At 37.1% G+C, this 27289-nt stretch overlaps 1 protein-coding gene across 1 annotated transcript in view; it reads right to left on the bottom strand.

Annotated features, from left to right (window-relative positions):
- The window catches only part of SHROOM2 (shroom family member 2), a 117201-nt gene that overhangs the window by 69501 nt on the left and 20411 nt on the right, over nt 1-27289 (bottom strand). Inside the window, 1 exon segment of the mRNA XM_079298876.1 lies at nt 1209-1360. Within this exon segment, the coding sequence (XP_079155002.1) occupies nt 1209-1360 (152 nt within the window).

Genomic DNA, 27289 nt, shown 5'->3' with positions numbered 1-27289 from the left:
ATGTAACCTCTGCTAACAAGTGCTTTTACTGGAACAGCCAGCACAAGTTGGAACTGCTGAACATCAACCTGATTTATGGTAGTTGTGAATGTCTTTTATTTTGCATTTCTTAGCTTCAATGCTACAAAAATTTGGTGAGAGCTTCTGGAAGTAGCTATTGTTGAGGATATAAACTACCAGCTGTAAAAGAGCTCCAGGTTCCCATAATTTTTTCTATCAAAAATACTTTTCTAAAACCAAAGGTGAAAAGCACGCGTTTGTACCTCCCTTACTTACCAGAGCTATTTCACAAAAGACTGTCCTCATTTGAGACAGCCTCAAACAGTCATCATATTATGGATTAGATCATCATATCTGTCAAGTTTAAATTATAGGTACTTTCTGTGTTGCATCAAAATTCTAATGAATTCTCTCATGAAAGATTAGCTGGTATAATTTGATAAAAGTAATTAACTAGAAAGTTCTGATACACCAGAGTAGGAAATTACCAACAAAGATCATGTTGTTTGGATTTCTCAGTTGGAATTTTTTTCTGAAATTACAAGATTTAGCCTACTTTAACAGTGGTTCACTTCTGTCAAAAATATTTTATGAAAATTATTTTTAACTAAAGTTTGTAAAAGTGTGAATTCGAAAGTCGCAAGTCAAAATGACAAAAATTTTCATACCAAAAATGTGTTTTGTTTTGATAAACTGCTTCACTTTTCCCCTTCACTAATAACTAACTGAAAGTACTCCTTATGCAAACCACTTATGAAATACTTGAGACCTCAAATATTTTCAGAGTGGGAAAATGCTGTTCCAAAAGGTTCCCATGTAACCCGCTCCTCACAGCACAAGTGGCCAGCATGGCACATGCACTGAAGGGTATTGCCCATGTGCAGGGCATTTACACCAAAGCAGGGAAGCAGAGCTGACAGCTGCTTTGGGCACTGCACTTCAGGAAGACAGAGGCAGTGTCCTGACTCATCACATCACAGCAGCACTCAGGGAATATATTGCCTTGGGTTTTGCTCTGATCAATAGGCTGCTTCTCTCTCTTCCTTCCATAAAGAGTCTGTGTTTAAGGATGAGTTTAACACCACATAATATGCACATTATTAACACTGAATGAAAGTCATTAACTTGCCAGGTCTTGGCAAATTTAGTTGCTCAGCAGCTTGTAGGCTGAAATGCATTTGGTGTTCCAGCTAAGGACACAAGCTTACCTTCTCACTACAAGCTTCAGTGTCTTGTGTGACCCTTTCACCAGACAGATTGCTTCTTGTCGGAATCCAGACAGGCCCACATCATTGATGCCAACAATCTCATCCCCAGCCAGTAACTTCTCCACAGCTGCAGCTTTGCTCCCATCTTCTATCTGGGGGGTAAAAAAAAAAAAGTGTGTAACAAATGGTAGAATTATGTAGGATGCATAATGCCACCTATAAAATAAGCTAATGAGCTTTCAATACTGATTTCAACAAAAAATAATACAATAATTAAGTGCTGAGTATAACTAAAAAGGCATATTAAAAATCACTATAAAGAAATAGTAATAAAACAGAGACAATTAGAATAGGAAAGAAATAAAAGAGAGGAAATCTCCTGAGAAAGCTTGAGGGAAATTTGGGAATATAAGAAAAGACATCTTTGCTGTGCATGTACTGGAAGAGGTTGTCCAGAGAGGTTATGGAGTCTCCCTTCATTGGAGATATTCAAGAACTGTCTGCATGCAAATCTGTGCTCTGGGATGACCCTGCTTGAGCAGGAGGTTGGACTAGATGATCCACTATGGTCCCTCTTCCAACTTGTTCTATTCTGTGAAAAGCATCTGTCATCTTGACCTCTGTTCAATACCAAACATGTAATAATACTTGCAAATAGAGCTTTGGGCAGTCATCTAAAAATCTGGTTCTCTCAAGAAGGCAGCCAATAACAGCAACCATTTTGTCAATAACATTAACACACAGACAACTCCAAAGACCTGGCATGCAATGAAAGCCCAAAATACTGCTTAACAGGCTGGTCTAGAAAATGAAGGTATTTTCATAAGGAACATAACATTTAGGAAAATACCTGAAAGTTTACCATCCATCCAGCTAATTAACAGCTCTGGCTTAAAAACATTAAGGAGGTACTAAGGGGAATTCACTGGAAGATTATTTTGCTGCCACAAGCATCTCTTGAATGCATTAAATTTTTGTACAACTGCTCATAACGTGTGCAAAAACACAAGATAAATTATGGATTCAGGCTTTTGCAATTCCCACCCCAACTAAATTAAAAAATCCCACGCTAAAAGTTGCCCATTGTCAAAATTTAAAACAAATTTTAAAAGCTTGATCAGACAGATTAACAACTACCAACAGTTTGAACTGATTTCAAATGATGATTATAAGGATGTTATGAGGTTATGCAAGGAGAAAATTAGAAGGCTCAAAGCCCAGCTAGAACTTAGATCTGGCTACTGCTGCAGAAGACAATAAAAAAAAAATTCATAAATACATAAGCAAGCAATGGAGAGCTAAGGGAAATCTTTATCCTTCACTGGATATGTGGGACCATCACTCTAAAAGATGGGGCACTTAGGTGCACAGTTTAGTGGCAGACTGTGCAGAACTAGATTAACAGCTGGATCCTATGATCCTAAAGCTATTTTCCAAACTAAACAAGTTTATGATTCTAAGTGTAGCTGTAGGTATTGAACACTTCAATATTCAATCCTCTGGCTTTCTAGTTTCTTTTTATCTCCTTTGCTGTCAACACAACCTTTGGCTTCTGAGTTGTTTGGCTTCACAATCTATTTAATTTTATTGGTCCCTCACTTGCTCATAATCCATATCCCACATCTTTCTATACATCTGACATTTTATCTTCAAAGACTTTCATTTATGTCTTCATTATATTTTACATTGACTACAGTATCTCTGAGTCCCACATTATTAAATGCTAGCAAATTTACAAAGAGCAATTCCTTGTAATCAACCCAACTGCAGACAGCTTCATAAAGAACTGCAGTCTTCTGAGGCACCAAAGTCAATCAGCAGTGAGATAAATCCAGAGGAAAGTAAGTTCATGAATTCTAGAGCTTACAGTACAGGTTTTAGAAAAAGTCCAGCAACAAAAATATAAATTAAATAACCTAATAAAAAAAGCAATATCTCTTGATGAAAGTACTCTAGGATGATCTCATAGAGCACTCAATCTCATTGCAGGCACATAAAAGCTCTCTTTATGTAAGTTCATGATAGATGTTCTTAGAAATCTTTAGGCCTGTAAACCTGAGCCAAAAAGAATACCATGAAAAATGCTTAGTCTTATATCCCATTCTAAAACACTCATTATTAATAGTAATCAAGAAACTTTCTTTACAGAACTTCTTATCTTTAAAAAAACCCAGATAATTAAAGACAGAGCAAGTTTCTACATCCCCATACATCTAGTTTTCAAGTTATGACCTGTCCTCTGACCTGCTCACATATTCTCTGAGCATCAAGAATTTACCACAATACCAAACTATCAAATCTTCATTTAGGTTGGAAACAAGGGAGTAGCAGTGGAAATTGCTTAGATGTAAGTAAAGACCACAGTTCAGAGATGTCACGTGTAGAGCATCTGCCGTGTAAGGGACACTGAAATCAGGCTGAGCAGAACAAGAGAGGCAGCCTGGGACATGTATCTGAAGCCCAGGTAGGTTAGAGAAGTGACACAAAAAACATTAAGCAAAGCCAGAGCTAAATCACCAGAACCGCTAGAGGAAGGTCAAGGCAGAGGATGGGTGGGTGTTGGGGCAGGACACCCATGGCAGGGACAGAGAGGGAAAGTATCTTGGAGGACACTCTACATGCCAAATGGAGATGTCAAACCATTTGCAGCCCTTATGCCCCAAGTAAGGCACCCAAGCATAATGATAAGGCTGAGACACCCCTGATCCCCCACACTTTGACAGGATATTTTTCTGTCTGTAAAAAAAAAAAAAAAGGGGGGGTGCAAAAATCTGTCTCCAAGGGTTTGAAGGAATGTTCATTGTTCTCAGTAAGCATGTTTGTTTTTTCTTCAGGCTGGCAATGCACTGACAGCAGGGAGTATTCAGTTACCCCCTCTGAGTTTTAATTTCATCAGGGAAACAACACATTCCACACAAAGCAAGCTTTCCAAAGAGACTCGGGCTGTCCAAAACAACATTAATCAAAAGAACCTCAACAAGTATTTAAAAAATCGAAACCTAAACACAAAGCTGAAGCCATCCTCATGAAAACTTCAAGTGGCTTTAAGATCTTGTCTTCATATCACCTACAGGTAGTGAGAATAAAAACTACACATCTATTCACAATAGAAGTCTTTTCAAGCTGAATAAATTTAAACATAAACCTTTCATACTCAGATCCCCACATGCTGTACAGATATGATTCTACTTGACAATACACTTTTAAGTGGAAATGAGAAAGTTAGACAGGAAAAGTCCTTCCTTTAGTTGTAACAACTATAAACATTAGGCTTTGCACACATATAAAGAAACACAGCCAAAAATATCCATGAGGAAAAGGCCTCTTCAAATATACTGCTATATTAACCTGCCTTCTTTGTGCAAAACTGGGCAATACACTCCAGCTTCTACTTTAGGTTTTCTTCTGTTTTACTCATTTTAACACTTACTATCTTTATTTATTCACCCATTGAGTAACTTTCCATCTCATCAGGCCTTAACTAGAAGTGTAAATATCAACCAAAATACAGAAACACTTTAGAACTGGCAAATACACTCAAAAGTGTCATTATTTGTCACATCTCAACCACAAATGTATTTCATTCATTATCTTCAGAGTCAGCTGTGCTATGCTGTGTTCAGGATTTAAGCCCAGCTTTTAAGACTCAAGCCTGTATTACTTGTCTACCTAGCACCAATTTCTTTTAGGATTTCAGGTGTCCTGAAAAACTAGGTCAATAGCTGAAAATAAAGCCTTGAAAATGCAGAGGGAGGTTTTAAGATGAAGTCTTTCAAGAACAGCCAGGAAGAAGAGATCTGCCTCAGTCACTGTCAGCTGGGAGATACAACTGGATGTAACCTAGTGGGAACTGAACTCCCATAAGCACACACACCTTAGAATTTTTATTGCAGTAGCACAAAACAAAAGACATAGAAGAAAATCAACACCTCTTTTTCTTACAAATAACAGGCATAAGCCTTCAACAAACATATATAGTTACACAGCTTATCTTGAATGAGCAAGGGTTCTAGAAATGCTGTCAAACCATGCTTTTGTTATGTACTAAGAAATCATCCCCCCGTACTATGCTAAACTAAAAAGTGTAAACATGTTGACTTCCTACCCTTAGCAGTGATGTTGGTATGCTACCAAAGAAAGTGTTTTCAAAACTAGATGAAAAGGATGTTTGTTGACCAAAGGCATCTGCTTAGATAGTCTCCACCTCTCACCCTGCTGTCCCTCATGACCTCCCCATAGCCAAGAGCAAAAGCAAACTTTGGGATCTGTGCACCAGGGAGTGAGTACAACTTTGCCATCATAACAGTATCTACATTAATTGTCACATCTTCTTAAATTTATTTTTGCTTGTATCACATCCAAAAAACATGAAGAAACACTGGTTCAAAATGTAGATATGAGAATTTTAAAAAATTATTGAGAAACAGCACACACATAAATCTAGTACGTGAAATTCTTCTTGTAAAAAGAAGACAGAGCCTTGAAACATGAAGAAAATGTCTAACAGCTAGATACACAAACATATTCAAAGGATACTTACAAATCTGTATTCCCCCTGTTGGTAATAAAAAGAAAGGGGAAAATAATGGCCTATCTTTCCAGCTTTGAATTGCTGCAGTGTTGATGGGGAGCACCAATTCTAGCACGTGACCCCTCCACTTCTGTGTTTATCAGGTCTGATGCTTTACTTAAAATACCCACATTCCTCTATAAGCACCTGTATAAACAAGCAGGAGACAGGTTGGGGAAATGCTGTGTCATATGAGAGATCTAGTTTTGTTTACAAAGCCAACAGTTTCTTCTCCGTGCTCTCTTTGGACAGGGTGGGAGACGGGATGGAAACCCAAACCCACAGACAAACACAGGAAAAAACAGCACCACTTATCAGCACTCTGCTATCAGCTGTGATAAACTATTTTATCATAATTCATTTCTTGTGCAGCCAAGAAATGTTTCCACGGTTGTTTGTATTATGAGTATCTAATACAATTTTTTCACAAACCTAACAATCTTTTAGAAAATCTTCAGAACAAATAAAATGTGGAAAGTGTCAATTATTTTGATTTGCAAAGAGTTAAACGAAAGAGAAAAACTTCTACAGTTCAAGCCTGGCATTTGTGTAACTTTAAGGAATGAACAGAAAAGTAAAAGATCTGACCTAACCAGCTATACATTCTGCAAATGCATTCTTGAGAGGCAAAGGCTGCATTTACCAGCAGCACTCATGGCTCAGACTGAGGCAGGATAAAAGAGGGGTGCAAACACCAACAGGACCTAACTGGTCCAAAGACAATGGGGGTGTGTGTACATGTAAGGCATCACACACAGGCATGCATACACTAAATGCTAATGCATTTGACTTTACATTCCTATACATCTTTCCCACTCTACATTGACTTTGATACTGTTGAAAGGACACCTGGACCTGGCAGGGAAGAAACTCCTGCCCTGTTTTACAGATGGGCTCAGAAACATACATGGAAACAAGAGCCAAACTATGCAGCATGGCTGCAATAAAGAAAAGAATTCCACACAAACCTTCACATTAATGGAGTGTACCTGTAACCCTGAACCACTTCTTCCCACAGACTGCAGGTCAAATAATCAGCATTAATTACTCAACATGAACTTTAAACACCACCATATAAAAAAAAATTAATGATGGCCTACCAGTTTGCAAACTCTGTGCCTATGCAATACTATCCAATATTATTAACTTGGCAATTGCTGCACTTTGATCAGGCAGGTGGGTGTCTGCTGCATTTGGTGACAGTCTGACTTAGCACAGAAGCCAGAACTTCCCTTTTGCCTGGTATCTTAAATTCACACCAAACAGCCACTGTCCATACATGCTCTTCCTAAGATTATCTTTAAACATTACAACAAACAACATAAAATTTTAGCAATGCTTAGTCCAGGGCAATATATTTTTCTAACAGCAACTTCTTTCTTCCCTAGACCCGAGGGAAACAGTTCATGGTCACTGTCACAAAACCACTAAACAGGCAGAGAAATCCCCCTTTCCCAGCTGCTTTTTCAAAGTGTCACCCATTGTGCAACACAGATCTTGAGCTGGCAGAAGCCCTACTTTCTGTCAGCAAGTGATTCTTAAAAATCAAAATGGAAACATTTTTAAAGGGTAGAGTTCAGTAACAGGACACAGTCTGTGACAGCCTCTTCTAATTGCTTGTTATTTAGTGTATTTAAATATTTGCATATTTACCCAGAAATATTTTCCTTTGTTTTTTTGCTTGAAAAAAGGCATAATATTTTGAAAAGTCAGTACAGGTCTTTAAGTATTTATTCAGTTTTTATAATGGTGTCCATGCCACTGTTTTGACAAAGGGCTGCTGTCACTTCCACTAGAAAAGGCCATTTTTGTAAGGGATTTATTACAGCTGTAAAAACTGACTCCAGGGTGAAACCTAACTGCAGAGTTCCTCATGCCAGAAATGTTTAAGAAGTATGGTAACACATCCACCACTTCCCTCTTAAACAATTTATACATAAACTGATTAATATTTTAGTTCAACCAGCCAACAAAATAATACCTACCATAAGCATATAAGAAAATATTTCCAATTACAAATCCTCAGTTAGTATTTCTAAAGAGGTTACTGTTATTATATCTGTTTCTTTAAATCACAGGGCTGTTATGGACTGAAGACCAATTAAAGTACTTAAAGTTAAAAATTTAATGAAACCTACCCCCAAGAAACTAATGATAATTTCCAGATGAAAGGTATCAAGAAGAGAAACTTCACATAGATTTGTAGGTTTTAAAAGACTGAACAACAAATCTTTATTTTTAAAGGGCTTTTTTCAAAGTGATTCCATTGTTTCAGTAACAGCAGTAGGAAATGTTTCATCACTGCTGAATAATTCTACTAGAAAAAAATTCATAATAATTTTAAAAACCCAACAAAAAACCAGAACCCACAAACCGCCCAAAACTCTTGATGTTTGTTAAGCATAGAGCTAATGAAGTAAAAAAAAAAAAAAAAAAAAAAAGTGGAGCTGCTGAGTCTCAATAACTTAGCTGGTTTTTTACCATTACCTTTACTAGTTACATTTTACAGCTTCTAATTGGTATTTGCACATATGCCAGAGCAGCACATCAGCATGTGTTCCACAGAAGAATTGTTGTCTTTGGAAATCTTTCTTAGCAAGAGCTCCTCAGGGACAGCACAAGATCCTCAGGGAAGCTTCCTAGCTCTAACAGTCCCTACAACCCTAAACTGGCACTCACACCAGAGCAAAGCCAAACCACACCCAGCCTATCCAGAGTAAGAATAAGGCCCAAACAAGACTGAAAAAGATGGAAGTGAGTGAAGATTCTGGAAGCAGGGGTGATAGCAGAAGCCTGTTTGTACTGTCTGAACAGCTTCAGTGCCACCCCTCCCTCACACCAAAGTAACACTTGCAAAGCCTAGCTTAAATTTTGATTTTCTTTTCCTAGCACATCACCAACATCCGAACACCTTCCTACTGCTGTTTGCTACAGCATTCATTCAGACAATCAGTATACAACTTATTAAAAAATTACTGAGAAATAACTCTCATTTACTTTTAGACATGAGTTTGGTTTTGCTCTACAGAAACTAATGGCACATATAGCTTAGAGGAACCCATCTGTAGTCACAGATGCCTTACACTGTTTTTAAATCTATTTTGCTATCTTTTTTTTTTTCCTTTCAAATGACAAAAGAAGCTGTAAAAGAATGGAGTGAATAATTGTGCTACAAAAAGAAATAGCCAGCTGGCCAAAAAAGAACTGCTTTCTCTAAATGCAGTTTACTCATACTAACAGACCTCCTAGCAGAGAGGTTTGATAAGGTTAGATTATCTATATTTACTTGTCCAAGTTTACTTATGGATGACAATATATATACCAGCTGTTTATGTATGCAACTGGTGCAGTTAACATCAAGCATTTTTATAGGTCTACATTTTTGTACTTTCAGCTATTATGAACAATGATAAGAATGGTTTATAAAGAGGTTATGCCTAGAAACAACTTGCATTTTATCTATTCAAACTGATAACAGGAACAGACTTTCAAGAGGAAAAATATGACCTGACAAAGTAATCTTTCTGATCATAAGGTTCAAAGTTTTTTCCTTTGCAACTATCATACACTTTCAACAACACTGGTTTATCTTTCTGCCTTCCTGCCTGTCCCAAGAAAATAATGTCATCGTTTGCCAATGTGCCCTTGACAAAAATAGACCAAATACAATCCAATAGCCTACAAAACCACTCCATAATTAGGGAAAAGATACGACTTACAGACAAATAAAATTCTAAAAAATCCTGAATGTGTCTGTATGATTGTGTAGATAGGACAGTACATTAATTAAAAAAGGAAAATACCACTAATCATCAACCTGCAGTTTGTTTGTGAAGGACCTAATAGGTCTGAGATGACATTGAAAGACCGAGTAGACAGCAACAGTATACTTACAAAAAACAAATTTAAACTATTTTATTCAGTCTATCAGTCTAAATGTGACCCTTTAACAAAATTTAAGTTGCATCTATGCCTATGTCTACAGATTGCTGTGGTTTCTTAAAAAAAAAGTAAAGCTACACCTTTACACTTTTAGACACAGCTAGCACTGATTAAGACCCAGCAACAGACAAAAAACTGCTTCACTGCCTGTTAGTTTCAAAAGGCACTGTGATGGGTCTGCCAAAACCCACAGGAATTTTACAGTATGTTAGGTTTCCATTTTACATACTTTCTCTTGAACAGCCCATTTTTAACAGAATGTTTATCTTGACTAACTCATACCATTATTTGGTTTTAATCAGAGTTGCTGTTTGGGATCCTCCATTTTTGTTATAGCACAAATGCTCACTTCTGAAACAGTGAGAAAGTATAACACTTCCCAATAATTCTTGTAATCACATTCCTGAAAATGTAAAGTAAAAATTATTTGTAATAGTTACTGCAGAAGTATTAAGAACCCACTACTATGTAGTGGAGTGAACAGAACGTAACATTACACATCTGAACAAAAATCTAGCAAACAATGAGAATTACCTGCTCTCATAATAACTGATAGCAATTTCTTCAGCAAAATTTCTTTACTTTGCAAAATTATTCCACTTTAAAGAAAAAAGAGGCTCAGTAAGGTGCTGAATTTTAAAGCACATCATTGTTGATTCCCTCACTCACTCTTCTGCAAAGAAAACAAACAAAAGACTTCAAAAGAAGAGTCTGACTCCTAAAATTTAAGTGCTTTAAACTTATAACAACCACATTTTTTCCTTATGTTAACTTTTGATCTCTCTTCAGAATTGATATGCACACTCACAGAGTGTCCAAATTACAGACTAAAGCCGTCCTTTGCCACCCTCTTCCTCAACAATTGAAATATTTAAAACCAAGTTCAAACGAGAAGACACATTTATCCCTTCCTCCCCCACCCCAGGGCTAAAATAGTCAACAAAACCTAAAGTTGTCTTGATTCACTTTATATAACTTATGCAACCCCATTTACTCTAAGTATGTAGCACTTCAAACTGAACAGATGCAGATATTTGCTCCCACTGGATGTAAGCCATGTTTCTGCTGTGCACTCTGCACACCACCTCAATTCTTCATTCTTAGAGCAATAAAAACTCAGAAGCAAGTGGAATCACCCTCAAGGAAAAAAAAATCATACTATTATAGAAAAAAAAAGGTCTGGGTAACCTTGCCCTTAGTTTGCTTTCTGCTCTTGTTCATTACTGTCTCAGTAAAGGAAGAGAGCTTCCCTCACTCCACTTTGACCCAGAAGCCAAGCATGAAAAAAGGAAGAAGCAAGCACTAAATATAGTATTGAATATATTTTTCTAGGGAAGGAACTGCAATGCAATTGCTCTTAAAATGACCAAAGAGTTCACAAAGCAACTTGCAAAGGAGTGTGTTGCAGTTTCTATTTGCTGAAGTCCACTTTTGCCAGCTTTCAGTACCTGAGCTGCCTGGTACAGTCAGCCAGGGGGCTGCTCTTCTGGAGACAGACTGCTAATACCATCAGCATAAATCTCTCAAGATGCTCCAGTAATAAAAAGAGCATGTCAATAAAAAAACACCAGTGTTTTATGCATTTTATTGACAAGATGGAGTAGTACTCATCTGCCTTCCTAAGGCACAAACTTGGCTGAGCAGGGCTTGAAACATTCATGTAGTTAGAGTTGAGCACCAATATCTTAAGTCTGCTCTGAGCTAGGAACCTGGGAAAAAAAAAAAAAAAAAAAAAAAATTTCACTCCTGCGGAGAGGAACTACTCTGTAGCAATTTACACCTCAGGTATCAATCACATGATGGCACCCCTGCCCTTTTTCCCCCAGTCATCAGTACTCTGTACCACATATTTCAGGTCCAACAAAAAAAAAACCAACCGAGCAAAGCCAACAACAACAATTAAAAAAAAAAAACAAAAAACAAACAAAAAAAAACAACAAAAAAGGCTAACAAACCCCTCTCCCTGAGCAACCCCAAAATTTTCTTTAAAATAAATTTTCCCTTTTTCTAAACAAGCCTAGATGCTCATAATTTAAAATTCTTCATTTCATGTAGCTTATCCTACATATCATTGGTTAAAACCTCATTACTTTATATCTCACAGAACATTAGAAGAAATACTTTCCTCATGAAAAAATTACCATAGTAATTAGATGTACAACCATTTTTGGCATCTCTGTATTCTGCCACCTTTTCCCTATCTCAGAGGCTTAATTCTTCCTAGGATTAATGAGAGATAATTAACCAATTAAGATAATTACACTGGGTCAATGACAAAGGCTATTTTTTCTGAAGAAATTATAGGATTGTGCTGTGACTTATCAATTAATGCACTAAAATCACCATGGATTGTAAATTTACACAAATAGAAGCTTCAAAAAACTGCATGGATTTAACAGCAAATTATAATGTAGTACTCAAGAATTATTATGTTTGGAAGTTAGAGTATGCTTACTACTCTGAATGGACATTTTCCAAATTGGCTTTATTTTGCAGGCCTTTTTTCAAAAGCTTTATTGTATTACACATGTTACTGGCCTAATTTAGCTCAAGGAGCAGGCACATTATTTCAAAGACTTAAAAAAATAAAGACATATCAAAACATTACTCACATAATTAGCTGCTTTTCCAGATTAAAAAAAATGTGCATTTAATTATGACAAAACTACTCAGTTTGACAAACATCTGTATTTCTGTTTGGCAAAAGTATCTGTCATCCGTGCAGATGCACTTACTAAAAGACACATTCTGCTCAGGCAGCACAATTCACAACTTCACTGGGCAGCACTCACTCAAGTATGAGTGGAATTTGGGGGAAAATGTCTGTATGCTAATTCTTGCGACACAGGAGAAAATTTATAATCACACTTCTGTTTCCTGACACTGGTGGTGGGAGCACTGTATGTGCACACAAGCATCATATACAGAGCTGCTTGTGTCCCACTGCTGCCCATGGCAGCGAACACGAGCGCTGCCCCAGCAGCATGCAACCACGCTCATGAAAAATTCATGGCTGAGCACACCAGTTTAGGATGTCAGTGTTGGCAGGGGGTTGAATGTTCAAATACCACGTAGAACAGGAGATTTTGTACTTGCTCATCTTGATAACTGAAGGACCATTTAAAGACTGCCTCTACTGACATCCTGAATAAAGGCAGTAACAGGGCTAAGGAATTTGAGTATTTTGTGGGATCCACAAGACCCTGTGTTATTAATGAGTGACATGCAACAGCTGCTTTCCTTTCAGAGAAGATGCATCTTAAAAGCCTAACACCAAAGCATGCAAGAGCTGAGAGCAAAGCAGTATTTGAACCTACTGTTTGATAGTCCTAACAATTTTCCACAGGCATGTTCTTACGAACATCTTCAGAGAAAAGCAGCACAGTCTTCTGCAGAACCTGTCCACTCTCAGCAGTACTTCCATTCAAAACTTGCCTTTTCTTCTCAAGCTTGTCACCCCAACTTACCTTTCCCTAAAAGCATGCTCTGAGCAGAGATCTGATTCTTCAAAAGGTATAAAGTACAAAGAATCCCCTAGACAAAACCCCTGAATTTGGTTTTATGCTTAAGAGCTATGCATGTAGGCTGAAATTTAACTTCAAAGTAGGAGTATTACAAGATTTAGCTACATCTTAAGTTCAAGAAAAACATCAATCACTAAAAACACCAGAGAAAAAACTTTATTCTTCTGAGTGATAAAAATTTAAATCACATACTATATTTCATAGTATGCAACAGCAGTGGCATCCTGTAAAATTTTGTTTGCACTGTATTTAAATTATTGCCAAATTTAGTAATTTCTACACTCTAAATTGTAGAAAAACCTTTTAACAAAATTTTATTTAATATAGTAAAAGAAAGTTGAAGGTCTGACCAAAGCAACAACTGAGTCTTCTGCTGAGTCTCCCCTCTAGGGGAATCAACCTGGGAGAATGTGGACTATTTCTCTGTACAGTTGTTCATGTTGGGATGCTTCTTTAAATAGCTCCTTGCTTAGCAGGGAGGTTTCCGGATTACCTATTTCAAGCACTTAATTACTATAAAACTGCATATCCATGCTAGGAGCTAAACATCAGACACTGTAATGACCAATCTGTAAACCTCTGGAGTTTTTTGTTTAGCTAGCTATGGACCTGAACACCAGTTAATGAATTATTTTGATGTGTCCAATCTCAGCTCCTGAAGATGAACCTTGCTATTTTTACTAATAATTGTAACTCTCCTTTTAACATATAAAAGAAATGGTATTCCTAAAAGTAGATTTTAAGTTCTTTATTTTACTTACTTGCTTTTAATATTAAAGGAGTGCATTATTACTAAATATCATCATTAAGGACTGTTGAGATTAAGAATGTATTGCAAGCCTTTTACTAAGCAGGTCAGTCAGTAAAAATCCACCCATGTTTTTATCAGACAGCTACTCCTATATTTCCTGTGCTGCTATTTCTTTCTTTACCTCAAGAACAGTTAAGCACTATGAGGAGCCTGAATTCCCACGTCTCAGTTCCTCCTGTTTACATTAATCTCGTGTTTCAGAAACAAACATAAGCACTACACAGATACACCAAAAAGACATGCAGCTGACAGGAATTTGGAGGAAAGTTGCACTGGCATTCTTGGATTTTTCCTGTCTGAAGTACATACAGATGTACCTTTTGGGAGCCCATCCCAAAACCCTCAGCTTCCTCCCTCTAATCTGAACAGCAATTTTAATTTCTAGTGAACTGTAGAGAACAGAACATTTGCTCTTGCCAAGATACAGGAAGGCAGAGATGGGCTAGCAATAGTCTATTTAAGTTGGTCTGGGCCCACAGCACACAGTGAGATATTAGCAGCTGTGATGATGTGTTGATGTGGGCTGAGGTTGATACCTCTTCAGCCACTCAAGAGAGGGAAGAACTGCAGCTTTTTACATTAGGGAGTTTCCAGAGCAGGAGTAAGACTAAAGTGCAGGAAGTTAGATAACTCTGCAGTAAAAGACCTAAAATTCCCATTTCATTAATTGAGGAAAGCTGTGGAGACTCCTGCTGTGTTCACATATTTTCTGAGCTGCGTGAAGTAACTCTTAAGTAAAAACATTTCATTATGATCTCTCAAGTGCATGGACACTACCAGTTAAAGCAAGCATGGGCTATCTGCTAGACAGTACCTCTTCCTTCCTTCCTTTTCTAAGCCACTGGTTTATGCTCCTGTACAGAATATGCAGGAATTTTCTTACTTTGAAATATTAGCTAGTTACTTGGAGAGACAGGATGGCTACATACAGGATTTCAGAGCTACAACAGATCCATAACTGTTATCAGTCATAGGCTTTTCCTTTTGTCTGGGCATCATCCAATTTAAGTTTACAGATAAAATTTAACTTCATTTTCCATATGGTTATCCAAACCACAAGTTTCTGTCTTGCATTTATAGTTCTCATTTCAAAAGCAAAATTCTTTCCTCTGTTATCAGTTATCTACTATAATTATTATTTGTATTTAAAGATAATTTCAAAATTTGAATTAATTTTCTGAAAGTACTATCTTTTTAGAACATAATCTTTGAATTCTTCATTCCTATTTTAGAACTTTTTTGGTACAGTGGCTCTTCCATGAAGTTTAAAGGCTGTGATCTAGAGAAATATCCACACCCGAATTCTGGAATACTGTTATACTGCATTTCATATTGGAACCGTGATATTTCCTATTTATCAGTGAGGTCCAATGTGGAATAAAAAGACCTTTTAGCTGGAAGAGTTTTGTTATTGAAGAAAGTGAGTGAAGCACTTTTGGGGTCCAATACACAGTTATGTTGTTTAGCAACTTAGTGACACTAAAACAGGAACTCTGTACAAAGAGCATTTGCTCTGCCTTGGAAGTTCACCCTCTCAGGGCTACCTGGTAGAGCCACTGGAGTGGCATTCAATGCTACTAATTTTCCCAGTTAATTACTTCACTGTAAGGAAATCTCCAGAGGAATACACTGAGCATAAACTCTACTGGACATGATAAATTCTCAACAGTGATCTTTGAAAAGATACACTACCAAACAGTGCAGCATCATATGGTGTCACAACTACAGCTTGCTACCTCAGTATCAATTTCCCAAGATCTCAGCACAAAAGAGTGAACAAACTACTACCTTTACTTAATAATACCAAGTGTACTTAATAATGCTACAATGTACTCACAAAAATGGTTTAAAGCTGTAAAAGTGTAATTTTAAGTTTTCCACAAACAGGAAACCAAGACTCAAACCTGGATAAAAGCATTGCCTATTTCACTCTAAACCAAATGGGCATTTTAAGGATTCTTACAGTGTCTGTCAACTGCAAGCAAGAGAAAACTTGGCTGAGTTTTACAAATTGTGCAACTTAAAAAATGGTCTTGTGATAAGGAACACAATACTACTTCTCCTGATAGAGTTATTAATTGGTAATGCTTTCCTCCATGCTGGTATTATGTTGCACCTCTGTCTTTCAGCACTCCTTTTGCAAAAGGAACACTTTTTTTTTTTCTTCGGGATGATAATCTAGATTAGGAGGCAATATAATCAGCCTCTTAATTATACATATGCAGAAGGAGCACAACAGTTGCTCTGCTTGTCAAGAACATTTAAGATGTAAGCAGCACAGGGCCAGAAAAAAACCCAATTCATTTAGAAAATTAGTCTTCTACCAGAATAGACAAGTAAAAAAAAAAGGCTACTCATTTGCTAATATAAAAATCATATATAAGATTTATCAGCACAAACTCTATGCAAAATGAAACAAATAGGAAAAGTCACTTTTTAATAAATTTCAACATTACAGATCTTTTCAATACAGTAAATGATACAATCAAAAAGTACCTTGAAGGCAGTTTCATTTGGCAACATGTCAATTTTCTGAAGAACACAGTGGAAGAAGTTAACTCCATAACCCTAACAGTCAACTTCCTTTTGCAGAGTAGCATCACCCATAAACTACAACACTATGAGCTGTTCCAGAAGTTAGTTTTTCAATTTAATAAGGAGAAAAAAAATATTTACATCATTGCAATGCTACTAGTGTTTAAATGTTTTTTAGTGTTTTTTTTGCCTAAGCTTATCAAATGCAGCTTGTCTTGGGAAGAGGGGAGAAGTTACAATGTATAAAATTTGAGTTAGGTGTTCTCTCTGTTGTTTTGCAGCTGACAAGTTACAGAAGTTGGTACTGGCTGTGCATTGTTTGCCAATGATCACATCCCAGAGGCTAAACAAACTGATAGATGGAAGGGACAAAATACAGAATCCAGCCTTCAAAATCTGCCTGTCTGCTTGGTCAATGGCAAGGAAGTGCAAAAGTATTTTAAAGAAAAAGTATTTTGCAGAAAAAAGCCAGCTTTTTTGTGGTGTGAACATAGCAAAGTATGAAAATGACTAGACACCCATTTGAACTTGAGTACTGTGCCAAGCACAAAAAAAAAGCCCAAATATAAACAAACAAAAACCAAAAACAGAAAAAAACAAACACCCCCCCAAACAACCAAATTAATGAATCAACTGGGGAAAATAAAAGAAAGCAAAATAACCAAGTCAGGCAAGGTGTACTTGTCAGTAGCTGTCCTGTGGCTGAAGAGACAAAACACCTCTCTGTTAAATGAACACACTGGCAACATTTGAGAGTATTAAGGAATTATTTTAGGGCAATGCCTAAACATGCTGACATTTAACAGGTTTTCCTTCAGACTCAGGCAACTGCTACCCAACACTAATCAAAATATTTTTTTAAATTATTTTTAGAAGTTTTTCAGATTGTACAATATGGATAAACAAACAACACTACTGCAGATTATCATACCCAGCTATGTTCCATAGTATGACACAACCACAGATATTAAGTGACTATTGCTTTAATTGGCATGAAAGCAATACTGTGATATATTTACTATTTCTTTGTTGCATTGAGCAACACCAAAGTAGGATCATTGCCAAAATATTTAATGCTAAAAAAAACTTCTATTAAATTAGTTTGCCAAGATGCAAAGCAGGCAAAATTGAGACACAGCAAGACTTTACCAGTTCATTTTTCTGGACACAAGGAGAGTTTTAAGGGAATGCTTGCAGAATGACGAGGCTAGATAAGAAACTCCTCAGCTAATTTTGGCCAGCTCCCAAAGTAAAATATCAGAATTTAATTTGGAAGTGGTTAAAAAAAGAAGAAAAGCTATCTGGATTGTGACATTTAACATCTGACTTGTGTAAAAACTGAAAAAGTCATTCTGTTAAATATTTTCACTTTTAAGACAGAATATATTAACTGAGGAAAGTAGAGGACAAATAAATGTGCTTGGACTCTCCAGCAGCATGCCTGAAGCTCAAGGTTGAAGTACAACTGACCCCACACAGAGCCATTTGAACATGTGCCAAATGCATGAAGCTCAGAAGTTTCATGCTCTGCTAAGGCAACTTTCACATCACTCACTGGCTTCATCTCAGATCAAAAGCACTAAAGGAAAAACTGTGCAGAGAATCTGATTACAGATGGCTTTTACTGATGCCTTCCACTTAATCTTCTCTGGAATGCAAGGTCATAGCCCTCCCATATTTTAAAAGAGGATCTATATACTATATGCATACTCAACTATTGTCACTGTACTGTATTTTGCTCTCTCATCTGAGCAGCACAACTTAAGGGGTTTATTGCAGCCAGATTTCTACCCACAAAAAATGAACATGGGCTGTATGGTTTCAGAGGAGATTGCACTTTCCAAGTGCTCATTGCCTTGTAAATACAAAAATATTTTGTATGTTGCAGTTACCTGTACTACAGCCTGTAAAAGATGCAAGGGCTGGAGTGTGCTCAGTGCTGTAAAAAACACCCTCAGGACTTGTCTGCCTTGAACAAATGCACCTACATCCTGCAGGTGACATGGTTCACTCTAGTTTGTATTTTGCCTATGGACCAAAATCTATCTTCTTGCACCCTGTGTGTCACAGGGCAGGTTTCAAACAACAAAACCTAGAAAATTCAAGACCTAGCCATGCTGGACAGAAGCCTCATTCTTCTCTAAGTGTAAATCTCCAACATTTTAACAAAAAATAAGACTTCTTAGCTTTAACCTCTGTCTTCTCATAGAGGTATTCTCCTTATTAAAAGCTTATTAAAACCCTAATGATTTGAAATCTGTTTTTACTGTCCTTAAAATTCTCAACAACTGTAAAAGCATAAAACTGAATCTGTTCAAAAGATTCTACTTGGAAAACATACCTAAAAGCAAACATTCTTTGAAAACAAAAAGTATTTGAGAACTAATTCAAAAGCTTTCCTTGCTGTTCATTGAAGCATTGACCCCCCTCTTTCTTTTCCAGCAGTCAAATGAAAAAGTGAAGAGAGATAAAAAGGCTTTTTCTTTCCTGTTTTCAACCTCCACCTAAGTTGAATCTTCCAGTTATCAGTAAGTGTCTTGTGTCTTCCAATCAGCTCTTTTAAAAATCACAACCAAGTGAATTGTACCACACAAAAGACATTCATTAAATTTCTTCTTAGTGCAAGGCACGATTCTTGCAATATGCAGTGCTGATGCTCCAAATAAAGTTTAAACTGTAGTCAACGTACATCTTTCAAATTCTCACACAACAAATTACATGGGATGAAAGCAGAGCAATAATCCTGAAAAAAGCTCTTTTCTTCCTTACTTCTTGTAGTGGTCAGGCTCCTTGATTTTGAGACCTGGTGTTTTTCTATTCTTTATTAGGTCAGAATTCCCTCCTCTAAGTAATTGTTTGTTTCATAATTTGAAATACAAAGGAGTAATGGAGATTACTTTTATGTGAATATCTTCACCTGGGAGTCCTTCTCCCCCATTTTGTGCAAGTTTCCTTCAAGTGTAGCAAACTGAAACAGCAGAATTATCTTCAGGTTCAAAAGTCAGTTCCACCAAAGATAAGAAACACAGACTGACAGTTAACTATACAAACAATGAAAAGTTTGCACCAGGGTCTTTTAGACACTCAAACACCAAAACCTGCTATGCAAATGCGACTTTCCCCATCCAGAGAAATTAGAATTGAAGGGCACAAGCAAAATGCACTTATTCATCTCAACTATAAACACTGGTTCAGTCCTTTATAGGAAGCATCTGCTCCAAGCTAAGTACAACACAAGCAAACGTTTTTGCTAAACCTTAGAAATAGCATGAAACTGAAATTAAAACTGTGGGTGAAGTACAAATAACTCAGTAACAGGTTACAGAAGGTACACTCCTACCTTTCACACAAGAACAATGTACAAATAGAAGTGTAGAGAGGAAGTCTTACTCCAAGTAATGGTGCTTTCAGCTGCTTTACACCCATCTTGACTTACTCTACACATAAATCAGTGAAGAGATTCAACTGTCATATCTTCTGTACAGTTAACTGCTTCCTCTGCTACCCTTAGCAGCTGTAAAAGGGCTCCCAAACATGGATGCACATACAGACCAGGGACTCATGACCTGGTGATATTTTTAGGCATCCCTGTAGATTTTTTGGGGTTTTCAAGGATGACCCACAATCCCACTTCACAGGAGGTACCAAAGGAATTTGTGGCCAACTTCAATTCAACTGAGCAATAGTTGCTAGCTTGAATCATTTCCTCTAGTTTTATCCCAACCTGGCTCAAGTTTCTATGTTACAGTCTCTTTCAAACAAATGTGGACAGAGAGGAAACGGGCAGAACAATCAGACAGTTTTCCTGAGGGGATTTATTTCCAACACCCCAGCTTCCATTGCCTTGCTTACCTGTTTCATGGGAAGTAAAGCTATCAACATTGTTTGCATACATTACATCACCTCTAAAATGTCTCCAAACTAGAGCAATATAAACAAATACTTTCATAAAATTATAAAAGTGTATGTCTACAACTACAAGAGTGCCACCCTCAAGCCAAAAAAGATGATGCACCATTCCCACTAAACAGCAAACACAAGCAAAACAATCTAAATGCAGGGAAGGAGACTAATGCTACGATAATCAATTCATATCCAACAAGAAAGGTCAGGAAGACTTCTCAACTCAAGCATTTAACTTAGCAGCAAATATAAATAACAATGCACAAGCAATGCATACTAGCTTTTACAAAATAAATCCAAGCAATCCAAGCTTTTAAAAATGCATAGTCTCTTCTTATCTTGATGCTTACATGTACAGGTGGACAATAGGAAATTAAAGCTCCTTGATTCTCAACTGCTTTGAGTCAATTAGTCCTCAGTAATCAGATTAACACTAGAAGGAAGATGTCCTTCCTTGTCACTTATAAGTGCTTCCTTTGCAAGAAATGTTACTTGCAACCTCGTTCAGCCACCTGCAAAGAGAGGCCAAGAACTCAACATGTAGGAAAGCAGAAGTGAGCAGGGAACAGGGCTCTCAAGGGCAGGTTTAGGACATGTTTAGCAGCATTGCATGAGGAAATTTGACAGCTATCTCATCATGGTATTTTTCTTCTACAGATACTGAACCAGTCACCAAGGATATCAAAACAGCAAATTTTTCATCAATCCTGATTTCAAACATGAATGGGTACAGGGAAACGGATATGTGAAGATAAGCTAAGCAGCTCCTAAAGCTTCTTTCTTCAACCAGCAGGCCAGAGTGCCTATTATAGGTTAGGGGGCCTGGGGGGCAGGGGGCTATGCTCTACCCAAGCCTACAGCACAGCTGTTAAGACACAGCAGGAGGGATCTGGATATTGTACTTAGTGAATCAGCTAAAGAGGTCTAAGCAAACCGATGTTCCTAATGAGAACTGTAGAATTCCATTCATACAATGGGTGGCACTGGGCCAAGGATAACTTGCTAAAAATAAGAGACCTAGAAAGATTAAAAAGCAAAAACATTTCTTGCAATATAGAACTAGAAAAAGGCCAGATAATACTGCACATATAACTATCAAAATACTCCCTCTTCCTGAAGGGTCTTCCAAGAATATAACATTTCCAGTCATAAAAAAAAGGGAAAAAATGGGGTAATCCTTCATAGCTGGATGAAAAAGATAAAACTTGACAAGTAGGAGTATTAGGAATATGGTAGAAGACTTGTTTTAAATTAACAGTTATTATTATCATTATCACTAGTCAACTTGATAAAACTCAATGTAGGAATGAAAAGGCCAATTTGACTTTAATTTGTTCATCTCACCTAGATGCTAAATACAGTATTTCTGTGTAATTGCTTTCCCTTGATTTTTTTCCCTACATTTCAAAGATCAAAGTGATAAAACCTCAAAAATGAAGATACCTTGCACTCAGAACAACAAAACTCTGGTTTTTAATTACAACTGCATGGGTAGAAGTTTGCATCATTTTTTCCCACATCCTTCATCCACACAGGTAAGCTGCTGTTGAAGATCCAAGATGAAACAACAGGTAATTAAAATGACAGGTTCTCATGAGTGCAAGATGGTTTGATTGCCCATGAAAAGCAGCTCCTTTCTATTCTCTGCATTAAGAATAACTGGCTAACAGCAAAGAATGCATTCTGCTCCTACCCTCCTCCCCACATAAAGCTAAAATCCCATTGATATAGAGTCTTTGGGTGGAGTAACCAAAATTTTACAAAGCAGCTTGACTTTTCCCAGACAAATGACTTGGCTGAACTTAAGAAACTCCTTTCGCTATTAAAAAATTCCACAATAACTGCAGCTCTAAGAAAAATCCCAGAATCTAGAGTGGAAAATCCCTTCTGAATTAGGCTTCCAAGAGTCAGCAAGTCTTAGGAGTTTATTTAAACAGAATTGTCACTCAAATGTCAGCCAACTGGATGGACCACACTGAAAGGGAACTAAACAACATAAATCAGGTGACTATTGCAGCTTCCCCAACAAAATCTTAGCTCTTTACAAAATGTCAAGACAGCTGAATCTTAGCCGACTTCTTAAAGACGGCTGCATGCATTCAATTAAGTCAAAATCTAAGCCAGATGGCACATGATGCTTTTCCAATAGACTGGATGCTGTCACAAGAGGCACTACTTAAGCATTCCTTGATGATTCCTGGCACCAGTGGCTACAAAAATCTCTTTTTACAATCTACCATACACCCCTCCCTTTTTTTCCAGTCACCAAGCCTTTAAAGAGAGTGGGAAGGAGGAAAAAGAGAGCCCCTGAGATAAATTGACTCAGTGTGTGGAATGCAAGGCAAACATTCCTGTACAAATTCAGATTTGATTTATTTTCTTTAGCAAACTTCAGTTCAGGAAAAACCCCCAATTGTCGGTCTTTGCCTTATACTAAGGTTATCACCTGTCTTAAAGGGAGAAAATGAAAATAAGTAACTATAGTTCCAAAGTACTGCACAGCAGAGGATGATGTTAACACTTCAGCCAGCAATAACTGAGAGTAAGCTGGCTAAAAAAGTCCTCAAGAATTTGGAAGTATATGGCAGAAAGATTAACATTTCATCTCTGGACAGCATAACCTCTCAGTGAAAAATGACAGTGGATGCTCCCGTGGTCAGCACACACTATGAACTCCTACTCACCAGGAAGGCTAGCAAGTTACAGCCTGTTGTAGCCAGCCAAAGTTATACAGGGCTGAGCCAGACTGGCAACACCATGCTTTACTTCCAGTACTGTACACAGAATTAAACAGAAAGGGCATGAGCCAGGCTGCTGATCATGCTTCTCAGGCCTTGTACAAGCCAGACAGAATGCTCACCAAGGTGTGTGTACAAGGTGATGTGGAAGAAAAAGAAGTTAATATAAATGACAAATATGCTGCTGACAAAACACCTCTGCTTGGCTTTTACTTGGAGATTTTTCTGTTCCAGAATTACTTAAGCAGATGCTATATTGCTCCCAAAAGGATTCCTGAAGATGTTTAGAGCAAAAGGTGGTAACCATTATGTCTTTTTAATAGACAAGGAAAGCTGAGAGGCCCTTCCTTGCATTCTCTCTTCATGCTTCCATCAAATCATACTGACTATGGTTCACTTTCATAAGTATCTAATTGTTAGAGCAATCAGACATTAAGCATTCACATGAGCAAAGGCAAAGGACTATAATTTTAGGTTATTTTAAACTGAATTATCTCCTACTGAGCATTACTAGGGACTAGGGTTTACTTAAGTTTTAATTGTGATTGAATATGTGTAAATGTGGCAATCTCACCTTCCATTTAAAAATGGAATTGCACACTTCCACTGAATATCTTGCTGCTTGTGCAATCTGTTAAAAACTTATTTTCAGCACTACTGAGGACAAAAGCCCGTTTGCTAAAAAGGGTGGATGTGTTTAATAATTTCAGCAGAACAATTCTTCTCTCCCACTTAGTTTAAAGCTCCATTAATCTTAATGCAAAACAAAACAGTTTCCTTTAACAGCCAAATTCTTGACCTTGAGCTGTTTCAGTGTCAGAGTTGGGGGCTGGGGTAGAAAGGACATGGATCGACTACAGCTAAGAACTGAAGAATAAAAACACTCAGATAGAAAAAAACAGGAGGGGGAAAAGAAAACAAACTCACAAAACTAAACTAAAATTAACTCTGTGAAAGATTAACATTTCCATTCCTGCCATTGAAACCTGATCATCTCAGCTTTTGTTACCCATTTTCAGACAGATTTTTAAATATAAGGAGTGATGAAAATTATGAAGAGACAACCAGGAATGCACAAACTAATGGTTTTTAAATCACCCATCCTAGCACAGACCTATATCATTAGCCACTAGAGTATTTTCTGACTAATATTGCAAAAGAAATCCAGTCTAATGAGGCAGCATTATTTTCAGTGAGAAAAAATATGAGCTTTCCTTGTGGAAACTGAAGATGCTTATTACTTAGATCTATGAAATTTTTGGTTCAAGATGGATTTATTCAAACCATTATCCCTACATAAACCCAACTGAGAGTTGGGCCAAATAAGACCTTTAAACCTGTAAGTATTCTCAACAATAAACATCCACAGGGCTTCTTACAAACAAGTTTCATGCTCCCTTTACCCACTGCTCTCCCATTACTCAGTGAGTGCTCAGCACAGTGCTTTTGTTACCAGGACCTCACAATGTAAGCAACAGACCCAGGTAGCAGAACACATTTGAGTTGCCTCTAAAATAGAATTACATTGCCTGTAATTTATCTTAATACTTTAAGTTGTATTAAAACATGATTTCCTCACTATATCTTGTAATGGGAAAATTTCATCAATTGAGGGTATTGAACCAGCATTAACTGTGGCTAAGAAGGCACACATCAGTTCCCATAGGATGATTTCTACATCTTCCACACTGGCACCACCTTACCCTGGAGAACTGCTCCTTGACCCAGCTTTGTGTGAAATGCTGCTAGAAGGAAGATTTTTTAATGGCACAAACATCAATGAGTCATCCTGTATCAGGGCTTACAAAGGTTTGAGGGGCCTTCTTTTACAGAGAAGGACTAGACAAAGGGTAAGACCTAATTTTGCTAATGAACTCTGGAAGTTCTCATTTCATTACACTTTTGATTTAGTCAACAGTCAGATACACGCTGAAGTACAGAGAAAATGAAATAATTTGGATTATGTTCACAAATCTGATTTTATTCCACAGGTACACAAGGCTGTTTGTGAAACTAGAGGTATGCTGACCAGTACTGTCCTCTCAGTACAAGAAAAGTCTTTGAATTGAAATTTCTCACTCAACACCAAAGGAATTTTTCTAATAATCTCCTGTGTTAACTCAGATACTTTTTTTGCCATAATTATTACTATTTACCATACAGTTCTGCATGGTTTACCTGAAGTCCCATAACAACATGCCCATTATTCCTGCAAAAATACTTACATAAAGACACTTAAAAGCCTGAAGAATTTACTATTCTTCACAATTTTCATTAACTAGCTATGACTGGAGTGACAGAGCTAGCTTCATACACAGCCTCAACAGCTACTTAAGTGTTAAAACCTGAGAATAAATATGCACAAAACACCAGTTGGTTGGGTGAACATAAAGAAGGATCCATTATTTTGTGGATCCAAAAGACTTAGAAATCATCTGCATCAAACTTTTCTGTTCCTAGATGAGGAAAAAGGTGACCAGCATAAACACTTAAGGCCAAGTAATACTTTAACTGAGTGGCCTCCTCTGTCTTCCTCAACTTGCAACAGAAGAAATTGCATAACAGAGCAATTGAAACAGCCGAGCAAACACAGCAGGTGGTCCGTCTTACAAGACTTCCACCAATGGGTTTTGAAATTTTACACTTAGCCTGGTATGCACCCACATACATTAAAGAGCCTAAAATGTTAAACATCAGAGGCAAACCAAACATTTACAAAATACAAACCCTATTATTTTGAACAGATCTTGCTGCAATCACAGAGGAATGTTTCCTTTGGCTGCTATTATTCTCACTTCCATTTATTTATACAGAAAAAGAAAGCCAACAATATTTTCTTACCTTGTTTTTTTAATTGGCTACATATGGTACAAAACAGTAAATTATAAGGCTTGAAAGCAAATTTCTGCCTTTTAATTAACAGACTGATATGCAAATGTTGCTAGTAAGAGATTTTTAGTGCTTGTCTCAGTTACAGAAGAGAGGTCCTGCAACTAGAAAATTCTTGAAAAGTTTCTTCTGTCTTTCAAATAGGGAAAAAAAATCAAATGCCAAAAGATAGTGGGTTTATAATGACACCCTTAAGACAGAGCCATTTACCTCAATCACAGTAATAACTGCTGCTCTATTCTTTCTTCAAAAGTACTAGAATACTTAGCTTGTTAAGTCTCTCTGCATGAAAGGATTAAAAAGCCCAGATCTTCCATCAATTAATCTTCATTAATACTCTCCAGAAAAAAAATCACAGTTCTCACTTATTTAACAGCAAAACACAAAAATCTAAGCTAGGATTAGATTTTTAAAAATCCAGAAATGCTGAACACAAGTTGAATAATTCACAAAATAGTCGTCCTACCTATTTTTCTGCATTTTATTTTAAGTTTTGTTTCATGACTATTACCTCCAACTACAACAAATCAATGGACAGAAATACAAAACTGCAAGCAACTCAGTATTGCCCATATGTAGCTTCCCTACACCAAACCCAGCACTATGGCACATCACAGTTAATCAGCCCATTTACAGTAAGTCTAGCCCACAGCTCAGCTAAGATTCCAGCCTGCTGCAGTCTCAACCAGCCAGCCCACACAGCAGGTTGGGAGCAGTGATATTTTCTCCTAAGCACAGCTGAGTTCATGTAAGTGAACAAGGGTGTGACAAAATAACAAAAAATTGAGATTATAAAGAATGGCTGAATCTCACACTGAAGTTTTTTTTGCCAAAATGAGAGTCAAAGAAAGAAGTGGGGGTTTTTTAACAAATCCTGAAACAGGATTCAAGTTCCTGGGTAATACTTAGTTCACAGCATAACCTTACATGTCCTTGTTTTCCAATAATCTCTTTTTTGGCACAAGTTGCTCTGAAAAAAACCCATAATTATGCAAAGACTTGTCATTTCAAAAAGCTCACTCACAGCTCAGAACTCCTTTTTAAATAAGGGAAGCAACATTGTAACTCTGGCTTTAACGCTGAACAAAAGATATGATGCTTCTTTGTGCCTGAGAAAAGCAAATTATGTTCCTACCAGTCAATGCCAGATAAGTGAATTATGTTGTCCA

This window comes from Erithacus rubecula, assembly GCF_903797595.1.
Source record: "Erithacus rubecula genome assembly, chromosome: 1".
Lineage (NCBI taxonomy): Eukaryota > Metazoa > Chordata > Aves > Passeriformes > Muscicapidae > Erithacus > Erithacus rubecula.
Note: the sequence above shows the minus strand (reverse complement) of the source record. Positions and strands in the feature narration are given on the sequence as shown.